General features: G+C 32.4%; 1 protein-coding gene across 1 annotated transcript in view; it reads left to right on the top strand.

The window, feature by feature from the left end:
- Positions 1–23712, top strand: part of CPNE8 (copine 8) — a 208391-nt gene that overhangs the window by 144393 nt on the left and 40286 nt on the right. The window contains exons 12-14 of the mRNA XM_008061880.2: positions 790–843; positions 1891–1952; positions 17830–17876. Of these exons, the coding sequence (XP_008060071.1) occupies positions 790–843; positions 1891–1952; positions 17830–17876 (163 nt within the window). The remainder of the gene's footprint in view (positions 1–789; positions 844–1890; positions 1953–17829; positions 17877–23712) is intronic.

Raw genomic sequence — 23712 nt, 5'->3', positions numbered from 1 at the left:
GGCTGGGAGCGGCCACTGCACTCCAGTCTGGGCGACAGAGTGAGACTCCAACTCAAAAAATTAAATAAATAAATAAATAAATTAGTTGATCTTTTTTTCCCTGTAAATACTTTTTCCACATTTTGGATTGAGATGATAGGAAGAATTATCTCTCAAGGCAATTATATATGATATTTGTTTTATTAGATTGGCAGGTCTTACTCATCTTTATATTCTCTACATCCTCCAGTGTCTTGAACAACATAGAAGTACAATAATATTTCCTCATGGGACAGTCAGAAATTCAATCTTATATCTGTGAACCAGACCTTCACCAATGTTTACATAGCATGGATATTTTGTGGAAATTACTACTATTATAAAGCAATAGTTAAATCAATAAGTTCCTTAAATACTCACACATTGTGTGATTTGCTATGTTAGTGTATTTAATCAAATTTTTTAAAAAGGTATGTCACTTAAGTATACTTTTCCTTAGCAACCTATAATTTTTTCACAAAGCAATTATTATTATGATTTGGATATTAAAGGCCTTTATTATTATATCAAGAAGATGGAGAAGATTAAGGGTAATCAATGCATAAAGTTGAGATGAATATTACTGATGAGATTTTTTGAAAGATGATCACTATTAACTTTCTAAAATGAGTTTTGACTGAATGACTGAAGGCATTTGTAAATGAGCATGTGCATAAAGAGTGAAGGCAGCAGGTTGAACTACACATGTTTTCTTCAAACAAATTCAATGTAAAAATCTAACACATTTTAATTGTTTTATCTGCTTTAAAGGTGGTGAATCCTAAAAAGAAAGGAAAAAAGAAAAAATATACTAATTCCGGAACGGTAAATCAAAATTTATGTTATTCATTAATGATTCAAATTAATGGATACATATATATATTAACATTTGAAATCAGTCTAGAAGCAGCTAAAAAAACTGAGCTATGTTTCACTTAGAATTTTAATATGAAATAATATAATAGAAAAATTAACTTCCTAGGGAGTTATTGTGATAGAGAATACTTTATAGAAGGTAGTAGCTTGACTTCCTGCAGGTTATCCTAGGGGATATACCGCTTCTGAGGGTGGCTGAAAGTTTTTTATGAACTCCTCATTCAATGGAATCAGAGTACAAAGATCACACAGACAAGGACAATATTAGTAATAAGAAATTCTATATTCTTTATAGACCACACTTCACTATTAAGACTCATTTTATAGGATGTGAAAGCGCTCATTTATAGTGCATTAAAAATTTTCAACTCTGGAAATGAGGCAATAAATTAGTACAGGCTGTACACAGATACAAGTATCCAAAAATTGTAAAAAATCATTATCAACCTATTTTGAGAAAAAATATACCGAAGATTTTTTTTCCCTAAGATTTACTTTTCTTGGCAGAAGCAAAATCTAAGTTTTCTCCAGGGTTTCTCTTAAAAATTTCTATAAAGCATGACATTTAAAACATTAGATGGCCTCATTACAGAACCATAACAAAAACACACATTTTCTCTAGGAGGCTGATTTTGGTATTTTTCGTTTTAACCACTTTCCAACTCCCTTTCATCTTCCCTTTTATCTAAAAGGGGAAGTACCACAGGGCAGTGTCCTTGTCGATAATTTTCATGCTGTTCTTCAAAAGAAGTAAACTGGTCATAGAAAAGAGGTGGTTTTTTTTTTTTTTTTTTTTTGGTCCCTTTCCTTCAGAAAGTTTAAAATGTAAGAACAATCAGTTCTAGTAGATTTTAATAAAGAGTAATGTCTTTAGTGATGTTCAAAATGTTAGGAAATATGATTTTCTCTCTCATAGTTAGAAAAATATTTATTTGGAGTTACAGCCAGTACTAGCAGGTAATTCTTTGTTTATTTTTCTTTATTCTTTTTTTTCAGGTAACTTTACTCTCTTTCTTGGTGGAAACAGAAGTTTCATTTCTTGACTACATTAAAGGAGGGTAAGTCAGTCTCTGAAATTGTTTCATTGCTTAAGCAATTCTTTGAATGTGTGAAGCACGTGCTATCACAAGGTACCTGGCAACTGAAATGATGACATTTATTACATTTTGATGATAGATCTATGGCAATTTTGTTTCAGACATAAAGATAAAAACTCACATACCCAGAGCTACTCTTTTGGAAGCAAATTGCAATTTTTCTTTAACCAAGAGAAAAACAAAACTGTGTTGTTTTATTAATAGATGTAGATAAAGTCACTATGTACATTTACACAGGATGTTTTTATTTGCCTAACACCGAGGATTTTTTACATGCACTATTTATTACTTTTTAAATAGAAGACAAACTGAGGGATTGATTTAAATGTAAATGATAAGTTAAGAATATTAAAGGAATGTACCTTGTTGTAAAACACATAATGCATAAGAGGGTGGTGAATAGTAATTTAGTTGCTCCCACAGGCAGGGATACATTTCAAAAAAATAAAATGGTTGTTGTACCCATTCTTGAAATTTTTAAAAATCCAGACAGATCCTATATTGGTAATGTATTATAAATTATTAGACCCTTGTAAATAGAAAAATCTTTTCAGTTTTGTTCCTATTTTCAGCCTAGTTGTTCCTGTTTGTAACCTGACCAAGCACTCCTAGAGATTGAAAAACAAGCATTCATTGTCTCAAAGTATTAAATGTTCACATATTCTGATTTATTTGCCTTTACTTTGTGTTATAATATACAAAAATGGTGAGAAGGAAAACTGAATATGTTTAGTAACTTCATGGTGAATAACAGAGACATTGCTTGTATTAACCTTTTCCTAACTGATTTGGCAAATTTTTTTCTCCTGAAACTGATTCACTAATGTCCTCAGGATGAAGAAAGGAATGAGAGAATGAGAGAACAAAGATACTATCACACACACAAAAAAACCAGGAAACTTTCCCCTTTTTGCACTTAGTTGAGGAAACAAAGCAAACAAAAAATAACACCCACCTAAATGGGAAAACTTTGCTACATGTAGGCATCTTGTAACATGCCAGCTAGCTCCACATATTCAGAAGCTGCCAGTGGTTGTTTGAGTAAAGTTAAAGGAAAAAGTACAGAGTAGAAAAAAATGTTTGCCAACTCTTCTTAGTAGTCCAGCTTCTGTGCATATTTTTGTCTTTAAAAGATGGAAAAATAGAAAGTTGAAATTGTCAGAAAAAAATGGATTTAATTCTTGTATAAGCTTCTTAGTAGTTGTTGGTAATAGTTGATAAAGGAAAAAGATAAGAAAGTGGACATCCCTTAGGACACTATAACTTAAATTTTAAAACAGTACTTGATATTTTTGACTGTATTTTACATGTGGAAATACAGATTTGGAGTTTTAAAATACTGCCAGTCACAGTGGCTCATGCCTGTAATTCCAGCATTTTGGGAGACTGAGGCAAGAGCATTGCCTGAGACCAGGGGCTCAAGACCAGCCTGGACAACTTGGCAGGACCTCGTTTCCACGATAAATTAAAAAAAAAAAAAAAATTAACCAGTTGTGGTGGTTCGCGCCTGTAGTTCTAGCTACTTGAAACACTGAGATAGAAGGATCACCCAAGCCCAGCAGGTCAAGTCTGCGGTGGCTGTGAGTGTGACAGAGTGAGACTCCAACTCAAAAAATATATATATACTATATGCTTCTTTGAGTTTTTTTGTTAGTTTGTTTTTGGTTTTGCTCTGTGAGCATGTTAAGTGTGTGTGTGTTTATGCGCGTGTGTATAAGAAATACCCAAATTGTTTGACAGCACTGCAAATAGAGGAATATTTGGATGTGAGTTGATCAGTCAAAAAATATTTTCAATATGTTATCAATAAATCACTTTTATTGGTTGCTCTCATTCTCCTTTTAAAAAGTCTTCAGACTAATCAGAACAAATGGGTTTCTAAGGTACCAAGAGTAATGACAGTCTTGACTATATCACACTATCACTTTTTTTGGTTATTTACAGCTCCCAATATTATTTTTCTTGTCTTATACACTTGCTACTGTGCAGGAAGAAATGCTAGTGACTTTTTCTGCCATAAGTCAGTTTATAAATGGAACTCCAACCTATGAGTTATAGTTTGTTGCAATCCTGGCTTTTTGAGACTTTGATTTACAAATGGGGCCTGAGAAAATATAATTCAAATTTCACTATATAACTCATCTAACTAGACTTAAATTAATTTCTGTAGAATGACATTATTTTTAAAAAATAAAAAATAATATTTGCATAAACTTTTAATTTACATAAAGTTGTATTAATAAATGTATATGATATATTCTCTATATATTACAATTACATTTACCTATTATTTATCATTATTTGTGTGTAGGTAAAATACTGAGCTATTAATATATTCTCCCTTTGTCAGTGGAATCCAAATCAATAAGCAATAGCAATTATTGTATTATGCATCTTTAAAGGTATTGATATATCATGCTCTGAAAGACTTATAAAGCTATTGGGCACAAAACTTAAATTTTGATTTTTATTAATTACATAATGAAGAATTCTAGCTTGGCCATGATACCCTCATGTTGTATAGTGACAGGCACATTATTTCATATATTTCAACTTCAGTTTCACATAGTTCTCATGAATAAGATATTCAAAAGTCCGCTCATTAAAGATATAATTCCCCTATATCTTTTAACTTTTCCATGGTCTTAATGATATTGTATTTATTTTTTCCAATCAGAAATTATTGTGTACATTACTACAGAAGCCTTACTCTAACCTGTCAACTTACTCTAAGCTGTGAGGCATATAATAATAGCTAACATTTGCTAGCCACTTATATGCTGGACCCTGAGCTAAGTGCCTCATGGGAATAAACTCTATCTCTCTTTTTCATTCTCCCTCTTACTTTCATGAGTAATATTCATGTTGATAATTGTCTGTTTCCAAAAGAATTGCAATAAAGTTCATTTCCTTGTACTGTTTACTTTTCAATATTTGTACATACCATCTTATTGTTGCCAATCAAAATCCTATTGAATTTACATTAGCCTAAGGGAAAATGATGTCTTGGCATGCAGAATATATGTGAATTTTATTATTAGATATGTATGAAGATTTAAACTTTATTCTATTATGAGTTATGAGGCTTGATTAATATATTTGCTCATAGAGTATCTGATAGTCTATAATTATAGGAAATTAGGAATAGAGTTTCACGTTCTTTTCTTTCTCAACAAAAAACGTGTTCTTTTGATATGGAAATAACAAATAGCAGCTTAAAGTGGGGACAGCAATATTAAAATCACTGTAGAAATAAGTGTCCACAAACATTTCTTCAAACTATTTGTATTTTTCTTAATAGATTTTCTACAGATTTTTAAAAACATATTTTAGAAATTGTAAGCCTTATGTATTTTCTGCCCTTCCTATGAAGAAATTTCAGCCTAGCCAGGCGCAGTGGCTTATGCCTATAATCCCAGTACTTTGGGAAACAAAGGTGAGAGGATTGCCTGAGTCCACAGGTTCGAGACCAGCACAGGTAACATGGCGAGACCTCGTCTCTACAATAAATAAATAAATAAAAATTAGCTGGGCGTGGCGGCTCATGCCTGTAGGTCCAGCTACTTGGAAGGCTGAAGCAGAAGGATTGCCTGAGCCCAGCAGGTCAAGGCTGCAGTGACCCTGAGCATGCCACTGTACTCTAGCCTGGGTGACAGAATGAGATTCCAACTCAAAAAAAAAAAAAAAGAAAGAAAGAAAAAGAAAAGAAAAGAAACCTCAACTTCCAAATAGATAAATGCAATGCAATGATTGAAAATCATATTAAAAGCAGGCCCTTAATTACATACAAATTTCTGAACAATAACAATATAGAATATAACCAGTTGTACTCATTTCAAATTAGAACTAATTGTAATAATTGGCAGTTAATTATATATAGTTTCCATAATGGCTATTGACTCTCTTGTGAACAACATCAATTAGAATATCTAGTCTCTTGAAACCAGAAAAACTCTTAAATTATTTTGCATCTCATTGAGAACTAGTATACTTCATAATATTTTTTTTTTCTGAAACCACAGAATGCTTTTATTTTATTGGTGTTTATTTTCAGGTGTTGGGGGAATACATATTGTCTCCCAAATTTTGAAATATCTATATTTTGTGTTCCACATTACAAAGAAAAAATGTAAAATGGTAGGAAGAAAAGCTAGGCAAGAAAAGACATAAAACATTGTATATGAAGTTAGAATTCTCTGTAATCATATACTACAGAGATAATTATTATTAGAAATTTGATATATGTTTTTCCTGTTAATTCCCTAACGTGTCATTATTGTAATAACAATGAGATCACACTATGTACAATATTCTGTTGTATATTTTGTTCATTAAATATATTCTGTACATATATTAGCATGTCATTATGACCTTAGTTTGTGATCCTGGAAATACAGCTTTCAGAGCCCTCTTTTATCTGTTTCCTCTTCCCCAATCCCACTATAAAAGACTGAGTATAAAACAGAACACAGAAAGGTAGCTTGGCGCTACATTCCTTAGAGTGTTCATCACTTCAGATGAACCATCCAGTATTCACACCGTGGTTTTTGATACCACTTCTCTTCAGCATGCATCTAGAGAATCTCTTCTTAACTTGGCCCACATGGCCTTGACTTTTGCCCTCTGATGACCTTGCAGAACAACAACAACAACAAAAACCATTTTGAGCTGCCATCAGTCAAACAACCCAAAATATTGGAGGTCATAGTTATTAGTATTTTGAAGATCTGTGGAATTATCACAGTTAGCTTTTTTGAAAATATGTTCCACCATACTTCAAAATAACTATGATATTTCAAAGGCAATGGGGAAAAAAAATCACTGAATTCAGTTTGTCTTTTATAATGAACCACAGTAACTTCCTCACTTTTAACTTAAAATACCAAGATATCAGCATTTATTACTGGCATTTGTGGATTACTTTTTTTGCTGGCTTAGGGTGGCATCAATTCAGGGACCTATTCACGATAGCTTTTTCATTATTGGGTTATACACCTATTGAATCTTAACTGACAAGTAAAACTTGAAGTCTTCAAATGGGTGAAAAAACATTTAAAATATGATTAATAACAATTAAGTTGGTACTCTAGCTAGTTCTGGTTTATCCAAAATAAGGTTAGTTGAGATTTTTAAAATTTATTTTGTCCTTTCTATTAATATTGCAATCTATTTCTCTTAGACTGGATGAATGGGATAGAGATAGAGGTGTGTACTATGTAGCAATTTTGCTAACAGTCAAAAATTGCAATTAAACTTGTAGAGGTAAAGTCTTGAATTTCACTTTAAAAATGTATCTCCTTGTTTTGTCACACAGAAGATAACTATTTAGTTATTTCTATTTAGAAAGTTATAGAAGTATTATTTGTTTTCTTGTGAATCCAAGTAGAAATTATGCAGAATTAAGAATGAACACATTTAAATAATCAACAAAATTGTTTCCATAGCCCTTTAGTATCTTCTCCTTCAAAAGAATATCTTTTGTAGCCTAATTCTTAGTATTGGATATTCTAAACTTCTATTACTTCAGTCATTACTGATGTAGGTATTTACCATGAAAATACACCCCTGATTGTTTGAGAAACCATGTCGTTAGCTTGTTACTTTTCATTCATTGTCTCAATTCCTTAAATACTGTGTTTAGCTGAAGTAGACAGGTTTATGGATTCAGATACACAGTGAGCAGATAAGACAGATGCTTTCTAAATCAGCCAAAATCCAATTTTTATGCAAATATTACCTGAAATAAAAATCTAAATTTTAGACCTTTTTTTAAAAATAAGTAGTACCATGTTTTTCCTGGAGTATGAGATATATTCTATGACTTGAGATAGTGAAAAGTTTTATTTTAAATAGAATAATATCCATAAATGAAAATGAGCTTTATTATAGAATAATAAAAATTGATTGTTGATTCCCTGGACTATTGACCTTGAATTTATTATTTTTAATCACACTCTGTACCTTTATCTCCGTAGTTATTTTATTTTTTCATTCATTAAAAATAGTTTCAAATATTAAAAGTTTGATATAATTATCTACTGAAGAAGTTTATTAAGTAATCTTTAACCTATGGCATTGAATGTTTGAATTATCATTAATAAGGATAATGCTAGATTCATTTCAAATCACATACTGTTCTGAAAGTTAAGATTCTTTCTTAGGTAGCATCGTAATTATTTTAATTAATATTATTTGTGTAATGAGTCCATTCATCTCTATGATAGAATACAAACTTCCATATTTCCAGAAGTTCACACTATAAGTGTCTGAGGGCAGAATCATACATTTCAATTTGATTTGTCTTTCCTTCAGTCCTCTATGTCTCCCAAATCTCTTGTAACTAAAAGAATTCTTAAATTGTTTTACATCTCAGTGAGAACTAGTACACTTCATAATAATTTTTTGTTCTAAAACCACAGAATGCTTTTATTTTATTACTGTTTATTTTCAGGTGTTGGGGAAATAAGTATTGTCTCCCAAATTTTGAAATATCTATATTTTGTGTTTCACATTATAGAAAAAAAATGTAAAATGGTAGGAAGAAAAGCTAGGTAAGATGGAATGCATTGTGTATGAAGTTAGAATTCTCTGTAATCATACACTCCAGAGATAATCAGTATTAGAAATTTGATGTATGTTTTTCTCATTAATTCCCTAACATGTCATCATTTTTGTAACAATGAGATCACACTATGTACAATATTCTGCATTGTATATTTTGTTAATTCTATATATTCTATACGTACATTACCATGTCATTATTACCACCACCATAATTAAGGAAGAAATATCTAAAAAGTTCTCCACATCTCTTTGACTGGAAAATGCAGGGGGAAAACAGATCACAAATTCTGTTGCACACTGAATCCCTGCTAAGCCACTAAAATTTCATCTCAACACGAAACCCTGATCTATGCTTTTATCAGAAAATTGAGTATATGAGAAACTAAGAAGTCTATAGATTGTCATGTTCTTCCTCTGAAGAAAACCCAAACTCTCATTTGATCAATTGAAGTGAGCTTATACCCAGTAATTGCTAGTCTATCTGGGTGTCCTTTTAATTATTTATTCATATGATTTGTCTCTTTAAAGGGATATAATTTTAAAATATTTTCATAAGGCTGAATATAAAGTAGCCATTCCATTGAATAAATATGGATTAATTAGACAGTCATTTTAAGCATGATTTCCCACTCTTTTTTCCTCCTAAATCTCTTAGCATAATTAAAGCATTATGAACAAATAGAACTTTAAACACAGAGTATGATAATTCAGTGAACTGGATTACAAACCCCGTATCTGTATCTCTCAGACTTTATCATCCTGTGACCTTCCTCCTTCTAGGCCTCATACCACAATCACCAAACAAAACTAATGGATGAGAAAAAAATGCCTTTGTTTTGCCTCTACCAGAAATTATCTCAACTGAACTCTCTATGTTGGTTGGTAGTTACTTGGAGGAAAAGCAAAATCAAGATGAGAAACACAGAATATTTTCATCATGTCATTTAAAAAAATTTCATTTCATTTCATTTCATTTTAAAGTTGTGGGATACAAGTCAGGATTGCATACACAAATGGTTTAAGTACAGGTGAAGTTATGGGCCTTCTATTGGCATCTCATCACCTGGATTAGGATCAGGTACCCTTATTGATGCTATGTGCCCACTCCCTTCCCTGGCCATGTTCCACTAATGCCAATCCCTTTTTTATAGTATTATGATAGGTGTTCTGGGTCCACTTATGAGTGAAAACACATAGTACTCAATTCTTTGTTTCTGTGATAGATCACTGAGTCCATTCAAGTTGCTGTGAGGTCCAGAAAGGAGCATGAGAAAAGATAATGGAGAACATACTAAGTGAACAATTTCTGGGAAAGTATCACAGTAAGGAATAAATATTAGATAAAAAGGTCAGCACATTTGCAAAGAAGTGGTTATTGATAATTGAGGCAGTACATTGTAGCAGCCAAGGATTTGAGTTCTGTCATTCATTGTACAATTCAAATCCTAAATCTGCCTTTTGCTAGCATAACCTGTTTTAATTTCTATGAAAAAGGAGTAAAAATAATAATGCTTAGCCCATAGTGTAACTGTGAGAATTAAGTGGTATACAGTTAACACTCAATAAATGCTACTATTAATTTTTTCAAAAATCTCAATGTGTTTAGAGTTCTAATATGTCTTATTTCATTTGGTCATCATAATATTGTTGGTAATTATTGCCCCAGTTATCAGAGACATGGAGAAAAATATATTCAAATTTGTAGTTAGAGAAAGTAACTTTCTTGTAGCTCAGTTTCATTTGAGGATAACTCCAGGATACTGCTTTAATTTCAGACAAACTGGTCACTCCAATCAAAACTCAACTCTAATTCTAAAACTTGTCTAATTTTTTAAAAAAGATCTACCTACCTATCATAAGCCAATTTTAAAGGGTAAAGTGAGCTTCTAGATACTACTTATTTTAAAGATGAGTTGAATATCAGTAAGTCTCCTTATCAACAAGCCCCATAAGGATTTTTTTCCTTAAAAATATGTGAAGCAATTGCAATGAGGTTGTAAAATATTTGCCTTAGTCATATAAAATTGGTGGCATTGCTTCAGATATGTTGCCGTAGTGAGCACATCTTGTCAGAACATGCAACACTATAAGGTTTTGTCCCAATTCAATTTCTTATTTGAAAACCAAATATACATGTCTAGGATATTTTATACTGCTTCTCATTGTGTCACCCAAGTGCTTTACATTTATCAAATCAGTGGAGAGCTAAACCCTGCAGTGCAGAACAGAATCTAATAAAAATAAAGTTATTCTTCCTTCTAAAAATATATTCACATTCATCATTATCATATCTAAACTAAACTCATCTGAACTAAGATTTAGAAAAGAAAATTTTATAAATATAAGATTCTCATAAACATTGTTTCGGTTAATGCTTGATTCTCATTTTGGTACATTTAAAATGTATGCTTGGAAGGTCTAGTGATGTCCGATTATATATTTTACAATTGAGATTTCATTCCCTGTTTATTCTGCAGATAATTTTTTCAGAGCTCTCCATTTCAAAGTCAAAGGAAACTCTGCATGTATGCTTCATGGCAATCTTTTGACAATCTATTTGGTATCAGGTCATTTCTTTGTTATACTGTGTGGTTACAGTGTGCACTTTTAGCACTAAAAGAAGTGAGTGATGCATTGGCAATGGATTTTCAAAAGTATTATTAACAATAGAAAAACAACTTTAAATATTTTTCTACTAATGGTAGGCTAATAGTTTCTTCTTTACACATAGAACTTTTCTTTGAAGTATATGCAATTTTGTAGGAGCATACATTTTATCATTTCTTTCTGTAAAATTATTGTGGACAACACACTTTGCTATCTCTAAAACAGTTTCATTCTGGTAGGCAATAGAAAGATTGGCAGTTGGGAGAAGAAGAAACAGAGAGAAACAACAGTACTTAACAAGGGACATTGCTTAGAATTGTTAGTGTGTGGTGATATTAAAATAGAGGCTGCATATTCATAGATTATAAAGTTCTGTACAGACAATGCAACTTCTACTGCCTGTGCTTGTTGCAACTTCATTGCCCCACCTTTGATACTACTACTGACCAACCCTATGGGAAGAATTAATGAAAAATAAGCTATGTTAATAGCAAAAGAGAACTGTCTCCTCTCACATAACAGAGGAAAGGAACAGTATGAACCAGGAAAGATGGCATTAGTTGCTCAAGGAATTTGTCCTCTAGCATAGAAAGTAACTATTATGTGCATGTACTTAAGAGAGTTTTATATCTAGTATTTACAAGACTCCTTCAAAGTAGCTGTTACCCATTTATCATAAAAGAAAAACATTGGGGCCCTGAGAGTTGGTAGTATTGCAAGGATTCACAACCAGCTAGCTAGTTGTAATTTTGGGATCGAGTTCCAGTTTTTTTAATTCAAAAGTTCATTGTCTTTCCACTAGACAATACCTCTCCAGCACCTATCTCTAAATGGTATTCTGATGAATAATGGTTGTATTTTTGGCTTGGGGTTGACTTTTGCTTGTTTATTTTGATTGTGTCACTTGTTACATATTTTCTAACTACTGGGGATTAAAAAAGGTTAGCAAATTTTTTTGATATGGTGTTCCTGAACTGTAATATGAGCTGGTATTCTTGTAAAGTTGTATTTTGGAGCATTCTTATTGTGCTAAAAAAAAATACAGAAATCAATCTTAAGATCTAGAGAAAGCAGAAAGTTTTGTTAGTTTATGAAAACTGGATTCAGGAAGGACCAAGAATATTAGCATAAACAGCTGAGGAATCATATCACTTATCTCCAGTTTCTTTTTATTCTTACTGTAGACATTTCACTGATCTCTTATAAATCTAGAGTGCTTGAAATGATAGAAAGGAATATAAATCAGAAACCAAAGCATATAATTACTTCATGCAGTGGGATTTTGCTTGAAGAAGTATCCAAATAAGACATAACAAGGCTAGAACATTTGCAGTGCAGTGGGGTTGGGCAAGATGGGACCTTAGTAGCAGGTGTGAAGGAAAGGAACTCTGACATGAGTCAGATTCTGAGCAATAACCTGAAATTCTGATAGACCCAGAAATTTTTGAGCATTGCACGTTCCAGTATTCAAAGAAGTACGTTAAACTTGGATTCTGAAAAACTGGCATCAATAATCATGATAATAATGAATCAACTACTTAATGAATGCCTTCTGAAGGGCAGGTGCATTTCTTGTCCTCACAGTAACAACCCAAGAAAGGTTTTAATATTCTTATTACAAATGAGCTTCAGAAAGAGTGAGTAGCCTTTCAAAGACAATCACATTACTGGTAGATGGAAGTATTTAGAGCTGAACTTGCATTTGTAAATCTCAAAGCCTGCTCTCATTCAAGCAGATCTCACTTGGTGAGGGCAATGAATCCAATGAGTTGTTTATAGGCATGGGAAGCAGGAATTTTGAAGATTCAGCAGAGTTTGGAATCAGGCAGTTGTCTGTATTATCATTCAAAAAGTTAAGCTACTTTAAAAAAAGGGAAAAAGTAAGACAGAAAAGGGTTCAAGATTTAGTCAGTGGTGACATAATATCAAGAACTTAGCTGGATGACAGTGCCTGAGGCACGTGAACCAGAAGTTCAGGACAGATTCCAGAAACAAAGTAGGAACAAAAGTGCATATCAGTAAATCAAGGAAGAAGCATAGTCCTGGTACCAGCATGGCAAGAATGAGAGGAATATTATAGTTAGTTGGGCATCTCAACTGCATTTATGAATTCTAGATTCCAGCAACTAGGGAATCTGATTCTGTTTGTCAAGATTAATTTGAAGAGAGCTGGAGGAGTCCATCTTTAGGATTCACAATGTTCTGTTTGTCCCACTGAATGGGATTTGAAACTGGGAAGAAAGGAAAACAATCCTCTATACACCCTCATGACAATTGTTAGTTCTCTATAATTAAGTCATAATAGCTGTAGAAAGATAATTTAAGATGGTATTACTCGGTGTGTGTATATTACTCTGTGTGTGTGTAGTTTTCTTTGACACTCACTCATATCCTTGTTTTCTATGGATCTTTGCTGTACTAGAAAATCTTCCCATCTTGATATCTGATTTCTCCATCATTCAGTTTTTGGAAAGGTGGTAGAGTAAAATAGGGACATTTACCAACTGTATATTTTTGCAGTACTAAGACATATGCATTGAGAAGTGTCATGAGATGTTAGTACTAACTCATGCAATTTGGCAGGCATAATTTTTTTATATTCTAGAATGTAGTACTTCTCTCTGGGTTTTATGAATTCCTGCTCTGTCTTGTCTGCTTATAAAACATAAAATGACAGCTAAAGTAACACTTCCTAAGCAGAATGTTTCGAGGATTTATATGTGGTTGTTTTATGAATATTCTGTCAGGAGTTATCTTGTGTGAATTCAGATTTTTACTTTGACACATGATTGATTTTTTTCCTCTAACATTAGGCTTCAAACAATTTTAGAGAATGAAAAAAGGTAACATGATTATTAATGAAAATGTTGTTTGGTTTACTTTTATGACACAAATAATTTATCAAGTCTTCAAGAAATCTATTTTATAGCCTACAGTTATTAGTATTGTTACCAACTTTCCCTAAAACTTTTCCCATTATTATTTTCTTAATACATAGAATGTGACTCTTACTTTAGTAAATATTCATTATAATATGAATGGAACCTTAGGAGTCACAGGAATGAACAAACTGTTACCCACAGTAAATGTGCAGTTGAATTTTAGGTAATACTATTGTGAAGTCAATGATAAAAGGCTGTGTTGTTTCTGTCATTGTATTTGATAATGGAAAGCTGGAATGGTAAACTCTATGAATTCAAGAATGGTCTTTGTTAACTCCTGTTTTTCTTCATCATACAGCACAATGCTCAGCAACTGGAAGAGGCTCAATAAGTAATTTTTCAATTGTAGTTTTTTTAATGTAGAAAAATCTCAATGTTTATTATAATAGGTTAAGAGTTCATCACTACCATGAGATACCTTATGTAGTAGGTCATCATATTTTCTTTCTGATCTGAGGACTGCTGCTGATTGAAAGAAATAAAGGAAAAAGAGTCTTTCTAACATGCAGAATGAGGCAACTAATTGATCAAATCTTGTAATCAATCAGCCATGAAATATGCATTATGAATTCTGCATTACTCATTGAGTGTCTCTATTGCACCATGATTACCAAATGGTCTTATTTATTATTCAGCGCTAAATGAATGTCAGTCTTTTATGCTTAGTCTTGTGGTGTCCTGAGTTCCTGTAGTATTCTTTAGTCCTGCCTACCTACTTTCCTTTCTCTCTCTTTCTAGTCTTTTCTCTTTCTCTCTTTAAAACTTAATTTTTTGTACATAATCCACTTGGTTTTGAAATTTAGTTTAGCTGTTTACAGCTTTAGTAAGTTAGTTTAATTCTAAATATCTGCTCTTACTTTTTTTATTTTTATGTATGATATGATTTTTTAGTTAACAGTCACCACTTTTCTTCTTAGCTTTGCTAGGCATCACTGTGGCTTTGAGAGAACCTTTGTATCTATGACTATTGAAGTCTTTTATCTGCAATAATGCTTCTAAGAAGTTGGTGGTTATGCTACATATCTTGGGCTGCCCTGAAGAATAAATTAGAGGCAGTCATAAAATGAATACATTCATTCACCCAGTAAATGCAGTAAGGTTCAAATATATGTAAAGCATTGTGCAGACACTGTTATAAGAGAGTTGAATCAAGACAATGTGTCTATTCCTATAGCCTAAAGGGGATTGAACCAAAGACTGAACTTCAAAATTGATCTTTATAACATGCTAAAACATATGTTCTTAAAGCTCAGAGTTATTTTTCATTCCTATGAGGTGTCATTTGAATAAAATAATATAAAATTGCATATATGTAGATAATTTAGTGATTAATATATTTGATAACAAACATGATAAAAGGAAAAATTTGTCCAAGCATGAGATTATGTCCTGGTATATTTGTCATTAAAACATTTGTGCAATATCTTTTCTAGGGTTGCAACATAAAAATCCCTCTCCTTTATTATGTTCCTAATATAGCCAAGCAAATATTTAATTGGAGTAACAGGCATATAGAGGTTGTGAATAAGGTTTTTGGAGAGGATATGAATTAAAATTCTAATGTTGACATTTATTACTGGAGTGGAAAGTTATTAAGTTTTGCAAACATAGATTTCCTATGTTTTTTATAAAGTATAACCGTATCTTCTTTATAAAATTATTGTGAGGTTCATTGATATTGCATAACTATACATTATATATAGTGTGAGATAGATGCATAATATCAGTATATTGTTATATATCATATAATGTGTATAAAATATTTTAAAATACTATATGTATAATATTTTATGATGTCTTCTCTCAGTTTTCATTTGTCACTATGTGCCAAGCATTTGCCCTCCAAGATTCTTGAATTTTGGCCAAGTTCACCATTGGGTTGCTGGAACTCAAACCCAATTCTTTCAGACTTGAAAGCTATACCCTTTTTAATATACCATAACACCATGTATTATAGTCACTTTCCCTAGCACAAAATGACAAAGCAATATGCTGATGGGGACTGTTCTTTTCAGCTCCTCAAAAGGGTTTATTATCTGAAAATGTTCTCTCAAATGTCTCATGATTTTTTTTTCTAAAAGTTTGTACTCATTTTGGTCCATGCTGGTTAGTGTTATGTTCTGCATTAGCCTATATTCTTAGCCTACAAACCTAATTTCTACTCTGAGAAAAAAAATTACCTTATAACTATAAAGGGGATCTATACTAGTTTTTGTTAAATGTAAGCACAAAAGGTTGTTCATTCCCTAGAGGGGAAATAAAGTTCATGAATTTGATTCAGTCCCTGAATTGTTTAGGTCTTTTGAGGCTAAATTTTTGGAGAAAGAAGGAAATATTACTACACTTTCTACTAAGAAAACTACAATGGACTCTATTCTGTAGTGCCCAGAAGCTGATTGTTTTGTTTAAATCCCATTATCGTCATTTATCCAACAACCCTATAAGTGAATTTCTAATGTGAATACTACTTCTATAGTTTCCATCAGAGAAGAAAAAAAAAAAGCCTAACCCAGTAAGGTAATTTTGGGTAACTACTATGTGCTGAAAATGTAAAGCATGTATAAAGATAGTCCCCAGCTCACACTTATTATCCCAGTACTTTGGGAGGCCAAGGAGGGAGAATTGCTTGAGTCCAGGAGTTCAAGACAAGCCTAGGCAACACAGTGAGACCTCATCTCTAGAAAAAAATAGAATAAAATAAAAATAAAAAATTATTCAGGCGTGATGGTGTGTGCCTGCAGTCCCAGTTACTCAGGAGGCTGAGGTAGAAGAATCACTTCATCTCAGGAGATTGAAGCTGTAGTGAGCTGGCATTGTATCACTGCACTCCAGCCTGGGTGTCAGAGTAAGACCCTGCCTCAAAAAAAAAAAAAAATATATATATATATATATCTATGTATATATATGGTCTCAACTTATACCACATGAACAGGAGGGCAAACAACAAACAACTGAGACTCTGCAGTGTACTGTGTAGCCAGATAATTTTGTCCAACTGTAGACAAATGTTAAGTGTTCTGAGCAAGTTTAAGGTAGGCTAGCCCAACCTATAATGTTCAGTAGGTTAGGGATAGTCTCAACTTAAGATGGGTTTATAGGATATAACTTCATTGTAAATTGAAGAATTTATTTTATCAATCTCAGTGTATCTATGCTTATCTCTTTCTACAAGTACACACAAAGAGAGATTAATGCCGTGAGCAATGAGAGACTAGTATCCGAAATGCTTCATTTCTGAAGAAAGTAGAAGAAAATCCTGTGTTTTCTGGATCATCAAAAGGAACTAGTTTAAGGAATGACTTTATTAGAACTGATTTTAGCTAAGCTACACTTTTAAGGGTATAGTAATTTCATGATGAATACAGAATAATTTGGGGAAAAGACCAATTAATAATAAACACTGGCATTTGAGACTGGCAAATAATTATTTGCTGTTTGACTAATATGAGTCATTTGCTTAGTTACAGTACTCCAAAATAGTTTGCTATTTTTATTCCTGGGACCTTCCATTTCATTTTACAGTTGTATGACTATAAATATATTTCTGCAGAGTTCTTAACATGTAAAACCTCCTATATAATGCTATCCAGTGTGGACTCTAACATAGTTGCTTGTAACTGGCATTTAAGAAAATTACTGACATAAAAAATATATTGTAAATGAAAAAGCAAATTCCTTTTATGATGTTTTTAATTATTAATGATTCTTCTTTACTTATATTCTAGAACACAAATCAACTTCACAGTAGCTATTGATTTTACAGCATCAAATGGTGAGTCCTTTGATTATACTGATAAAAATTATCAACAATTAAATGATAAATAAACTTTATTTCATGAGACTTAGATATTTTATTTCTCTATTTACATTATTCTGAAGCTTTTCATTTAGAATTCACATAATTTTAAATTTCATATTATGAAATAGTTCACAAATACTAAAGACTGTAAAAATATAACAAATATAACAAAAATGTATAACAGTCCAATTAAGATTTGTTAAATGTTGAAATATTATCATTTTTTTCACACCTCAAAAATATATACATCTTGGATATAGTTAAGCCCATTGTATACCTCTGTGCCATTCTCCTACCCTCCATTCTTTTCCACATATAACTTCAATTCTGAAGTGTGTCTAATGATTAACTTTTTACCAGAAGTTGTCACTTCTTTACATTTGTCTAGACTTTTTTTTTCCAAATTGATTATTGTGCCTTTGGTTCTCACATTATATTCCCTCATATTAATCTCTCATTGATTCAGATTTCACAAATAATTGAAATTTAGGGAAGAAACACCTAGAAATCACTTACTCAAATTCTGTTCTTATATAAATGAGGCAACTCAGACCCAGACCGTGTTTTTACTAATAAATACATCTTGGCTTGTTAGTTCTAGAGTTAGAACTGCAGATGTAGTGACCAAATTCTAATTCAGTTTTTATTACATGTTAAGTTTATTCTCCAACATTATGACTTCATGTTAATGATTTTTACACAAGTGTTTTATTCAATATGATATGGGATATAAACATAATACCTAAAATTTAGCCAGTTTAAAATACTAGCTTTTGTTCACTGATAGTTACATAGCAATTAATATAAATAGAAATTTATTAAATAAGAGAACATAAATTTCTGAAACTACCCTGAGAAGAAATAGTTTGAGTAAACCTATAACAAGTCAAGAGATAGAATTAGTAAGTTTTTTAAAAATTACCCACAAAGTTAATCTGAGCTTAAGGTCATATAGGTTCACTAGCTAATTCTACCAAATATTTAAGGAAGAATTAATACCAATTCTTCACTAACTCTTTCAGAAAATTAGAAGCAGATACTCTCTCACTCATTTTATGAGGTCAATATTATTGGTACCAAAACCAGACAAAGACATTACTATAAAAGAAAAACTACAAATTAGTATCTCATATAGATATGGATATTAAAATTTTCAATAATATACTAACAACTGTATCTGGGAACATATAAAGAGAATTATACAACCTGACAAAGTAAGATTTATCTTGGCCATTAAGGGTTAGTTTAATATTTAAAATTTTATAATGTAATATACCCTCTCAATAGAAGATAACACAGAAACCACATTAATGTCTGAATTGATGCAGCAAAAATATTTGATAAAATCCAATACACCTGCATGTTAAAAACACTCAACATGCTAGGAATAGAATGGTGTCTTTCTAACCTTTTGAAGGGAATGTATAAGAAACCCACAGCTAGCATCATACATAATGGTGAAAAACCAGATGCTTTCCCTCTGAGATGAGTAACAAGACATAAATTGTATGCGCTCACCACTTCTATTCAACATAATTTGGAGGCTGTAGCCACGGATATTAGGCAAGAAAAATAAATTTAAAAATCCATTTCAGAAAAGAAGAAATCAGACTACATTTGCAGATGACATGATCTTGTACATGGAAAATCATAAAGAATTCCCTAAAAATTTATTACAACTAATAAATGAATTCAGTAAGGATGCGGGATAGAAGATCAATATATCAAAATCAATTCTTTTTCTATACACTTGCAAAGAACATTCTGAAAATGAAATTAAGAAAAGAATTCCATTTATAATAGTATCAAAAGGAATACTATACTTAGAAATAAATTTAATCAGAAATCCTACTCCTGAAAATGTAAACACAGATTTACCAGTACTCACAGAACAGGGCATAGTATATAAAATTATTTATAGTAATTTACAAAAAAAAGTTTAGAATGTATTGATTAAGTACTAGTTAAATAAACTGTGGTTCAGGCAAAGAATGAAATAAATATTACACAGCCACCAAAAAGAAAGAAAGAGGGTAAGGATAAGGAAGAAAGTGTAGGAGGAAGGTAGGGAGGGAGAAAAGGAGGGAGGGGAAAAAGAGGAGAAGAGAAAGTGAATCATTTCTTAAGTGTAATGAGCAAGTTAGGGAACAGAGTTATCAATTAGCTATCCCTGTCCTTTATGTAAGAATGGAGGCACATAAGAATATATGTATATGTGCATAAATACTAGAAGTATACATAATAAACTAACAAAATGTCATTAGCACCAGACTATGTGACATAAGCGATCAACAGATTTAGACCAATCTTTATCAAAGTCTGAAGGGCCTTTTTTGAAGAAATGGAAACATTCATATGGAAATTAATATGGGTTTACAAGAAATCCAAAAGAGCCAAAGCAATCTGGAAAAGAACAACCTAGTAGGAAGATTCATTTTTCTCACTTTTAAAACTTACTACAAAGCAATAGTAATTCAGAAGGAGTGATTCTGGCATAAAGAGGGATATATAGATCAATGTAATGGGATCAAGTTTCCAGAAATAACCTATGCATCTAGAGTTAACTGATTTCTAGAAGGATACCAAAACAATTCATTGGGGGAAAGAATAGTCTTCCTCAGCAAGTGGTGCTAGGACAAGTACTGCCACATGCAAAAGAATGTTGTACTCTTCTATCACATCATATGTGAAAATTGACTCAAAATGGGTCAAAGATCTAAATGCAAGTGATAAAACTATAAAACTCTTAGAAGATGCAAGTCACTCATGAGATCTATGATTTGCAATTTTTTCTCCTATTCCAGGTAATCTCTTTTTACTTTCTTGATAGTGTCCTTTAAAGCATATAAGGTTTTAATTTTGAAGTTCAGTGTATCTATTTTGTTGTTGTTTCTCATGCTTTTGATATCATATGCTTTTGATACACAAGGATGTATCTTCATGACCTTGGATTTGAAAGTTAATTTTTTTTTTTCTGTCAGTGTCTCACTCTGTCATCCAGGCTGAGATGCCAGCCCCATGATCATGGCTCATTGCAGCCTCGACCTCAAACTTTCTGGGCTCAGGCAATCCTCCCAACTCAGCTTCCTGAGTACTTGGGACTACAGGCACGCACCAACATGTCTGGTTAATTTTTTGTTTTTTTGTAGAGACGAGGTCTTTCTGTATTGCCCAGGTTAGTCTCAAACTTCTTGTTTCAAGCAATCCACTCGCCTCGGCCTCCCAAAGTGTTGGGATTACAGGCATGAGCCACGTACCCAGCTGAAAGTTGATTCTTAATAATGACACCAAAAGCATGAGAAACAACAACAACAAAATAAATATACTGAACTTCAAAATTAAAACCTTACATGCTTTAAAAGACACTATCAAGAAAGTGAAAAGAGATTGTCTAGAATGGGAGAGATATATATGTGCAAAGCACACATCTCATAAAGGACAGGGACTTGTATGTAGATTATATAAAGAACTCATAATTCAATAAAAAAGACAATCTAGTTTTTAAAATGGATAAGGAATCTAAATAGACATTTCTCCAAAGAAACTATACAAATGGCCAATAAGCACATGAAAAGATTCTTGGCATATGTAAGCATCAGAAAATGCAAATAAAAATTATAATGAGATTCTGTTTCACACCCACTAGGATAGCTATAATCAAACAGTCAAATAAGAAGTGTTGAAGAGGATGTAGAGAAATCAGAACCCTCAAAACATTGTGGGTGGTAATACAAAATGGTACAGCCACTTTAGGAAGAGGCTTTGACAGTTCCTTAAACTGTTAAGCATAGAGTTAGCATACGACCCAGCAATTTCATTTCTAGGTATATACCCAAGAAAAATGAAAACATATGTTAACACAAAAACTTGTACATGAATGAATAACAGCACAATAGCCCAAGTGTGGAAGCAACCCAAATGTCTGTCAATTATTACATAGATAAACAAAAGGTGGTATATCCATGTAACAGAATACTATTCTGCAATAAACAGAAATGAAATACTGAATGTACCATAACATAGATAAACCTCGAAATCATTGTGCTGAGTGAAAGAAGCCAGTCACAAAAAAACCACAATTATGTGATTCCATTTATATGAAATACCCAGAAGTAGCTAATCAATCGAGACAGAAAGTAAATAGTTATTGTTTAAGCCTGGGCTGACAGCTAATGAGCACAAAACTTCTTTCGGGGTGAGGAAATTGTTTGAAAATTGACTGTAGTGATAATTGCACATATATATGAATATACTAAAAATCACTGAATTATACATTTTAAATGGTTCGCTTGTGTGGGATTTGAATTATGTTTCAACAAACTGTTAAAATATTCTATTCAACTGTGATTTTCCTACAAAGGCATAGTGCACCTTGAAAACAAAATCAGTCATAAGCAACCCTGAACATTTACCAATATACTATATGAAAGGGATTGGCAGTAGTGATATACTGCCTGGGGCAGAGGTTGTGGGGGAAACACAACATCAATAAGGGTACCTGATCTCAAACCAGGCAAAGTGGGGACCAAAGAGAGTCCCAAACTTTACCTATATGATGACCACTTGTATACCTAAATTGAGGGGTACCCTGAATTGTAACTCACATCTTTAAAATAAAAAAAATTTAAAACAAAATAAGATATAAATTTGATAATATTCTGGGTTTAAGATAGCAGAAAATTTTTAAGTACAGAGTTATAGCTAAGAGAAAGGGCTATGGAATCTGACCAGATTCATATTCTAGTTTTATCAATTACTACTGTATGATTTGAAACAAGTTATTTACTCTGAAAAGTGGATATAATAAAAGTATCCATGTCATAGGTTTGTTGAAAGGATTAGGTGAGATATGAAGTCAGGTGTTCAATATATGTTAGACTTAATGTTATTATAATTAATATTGCTATTAGCTAGGCCCCAATTTTATCAGCCTACTACAAGTTCATTCTTCATAAGCATTGTTGGAGATACAGAGGAAATACAAACATGGTCTCAGATTCAAGGAGTTGATAGTCAATTTGGCAATTTTTAAAACTGCTGAATTTTGTGGTACAGAACATGAGCCACAAGGACTATGAAAGAAAAGACAATTAAGGGCTAGAATAAACAAGGAAAGTTGTTTAGTAAACGCGAGACATAAGCTGGAGAAGAATCAAGTAAATTTCAAGATAGGGAGGAAATTTGAGAGGTAGAGATAGGAGGGAAAGTATCAGTAGTAGTACAGTGAGGAGACTGGTATGGATGAAGATGCTGGAAAGAGATAGGCAACATCTTTGAATAGTAAAAAATGGCCCTACTATGTATGATTTGCTACGATATTTAGTTATGCTGGAGTATTAATGATTTTTTAAGTTGTGGCTTTCTTAATGAAATAGAATTATTTGCCATATTAACACTACGGGGTAACATCTCTGTATTTAAGAGTTGTGTTAAATAGTCATTTAGTCCAGTGATGGCATTTCTTACTCTGACTGTAGTAGGCTTTTGATCAAGTGGTAAAGTCCCTACTTTAAAAGAAAGCATAAAAGAAATCACAGGCCAGGTACAGTGGCTTACGCCTGTAATCCCAGCGCTTTGATAGGCCAAGGCAGGGGGCATCACTTGAGCACAGGAGTTTGAGATGAGCCAGTGCAACATAGTGAGACCCTCATCACTGAAAAATTTAAAAATTAGCCAATCGTGGTAGCATGTGCCTGTTGTTCCAGCTACTTGGGAGGCTGAAGTATGAGGATTGCTTGAGTCCAGGAGTTTGAGGTTAAAGTGAGCTATGATTGTGCCATTGCACTTCAATCTGTGTTACATAGTGAAA

Source organism: Carlito syrichta, unplaced genomic scaffold (genome assembly GCF_000164805.1).
Source record: "Carlito syrichta isolate Samal-C Ts95f unplaced genomic scaffold, Tarsius_syrichta-2.0.1 Scaffold305634, whole genome shotgun sequence".
In the NCBI taxonomy this organism is placed as follows: Eukaryota; Metazoa; Chordata; class Mammalia; order Primates; family Tarsiidae; genus Carlito; species Carlito syrichta.
This window is presented reverse-complemented; position numbering and strand designations above follow the sequence as displayed.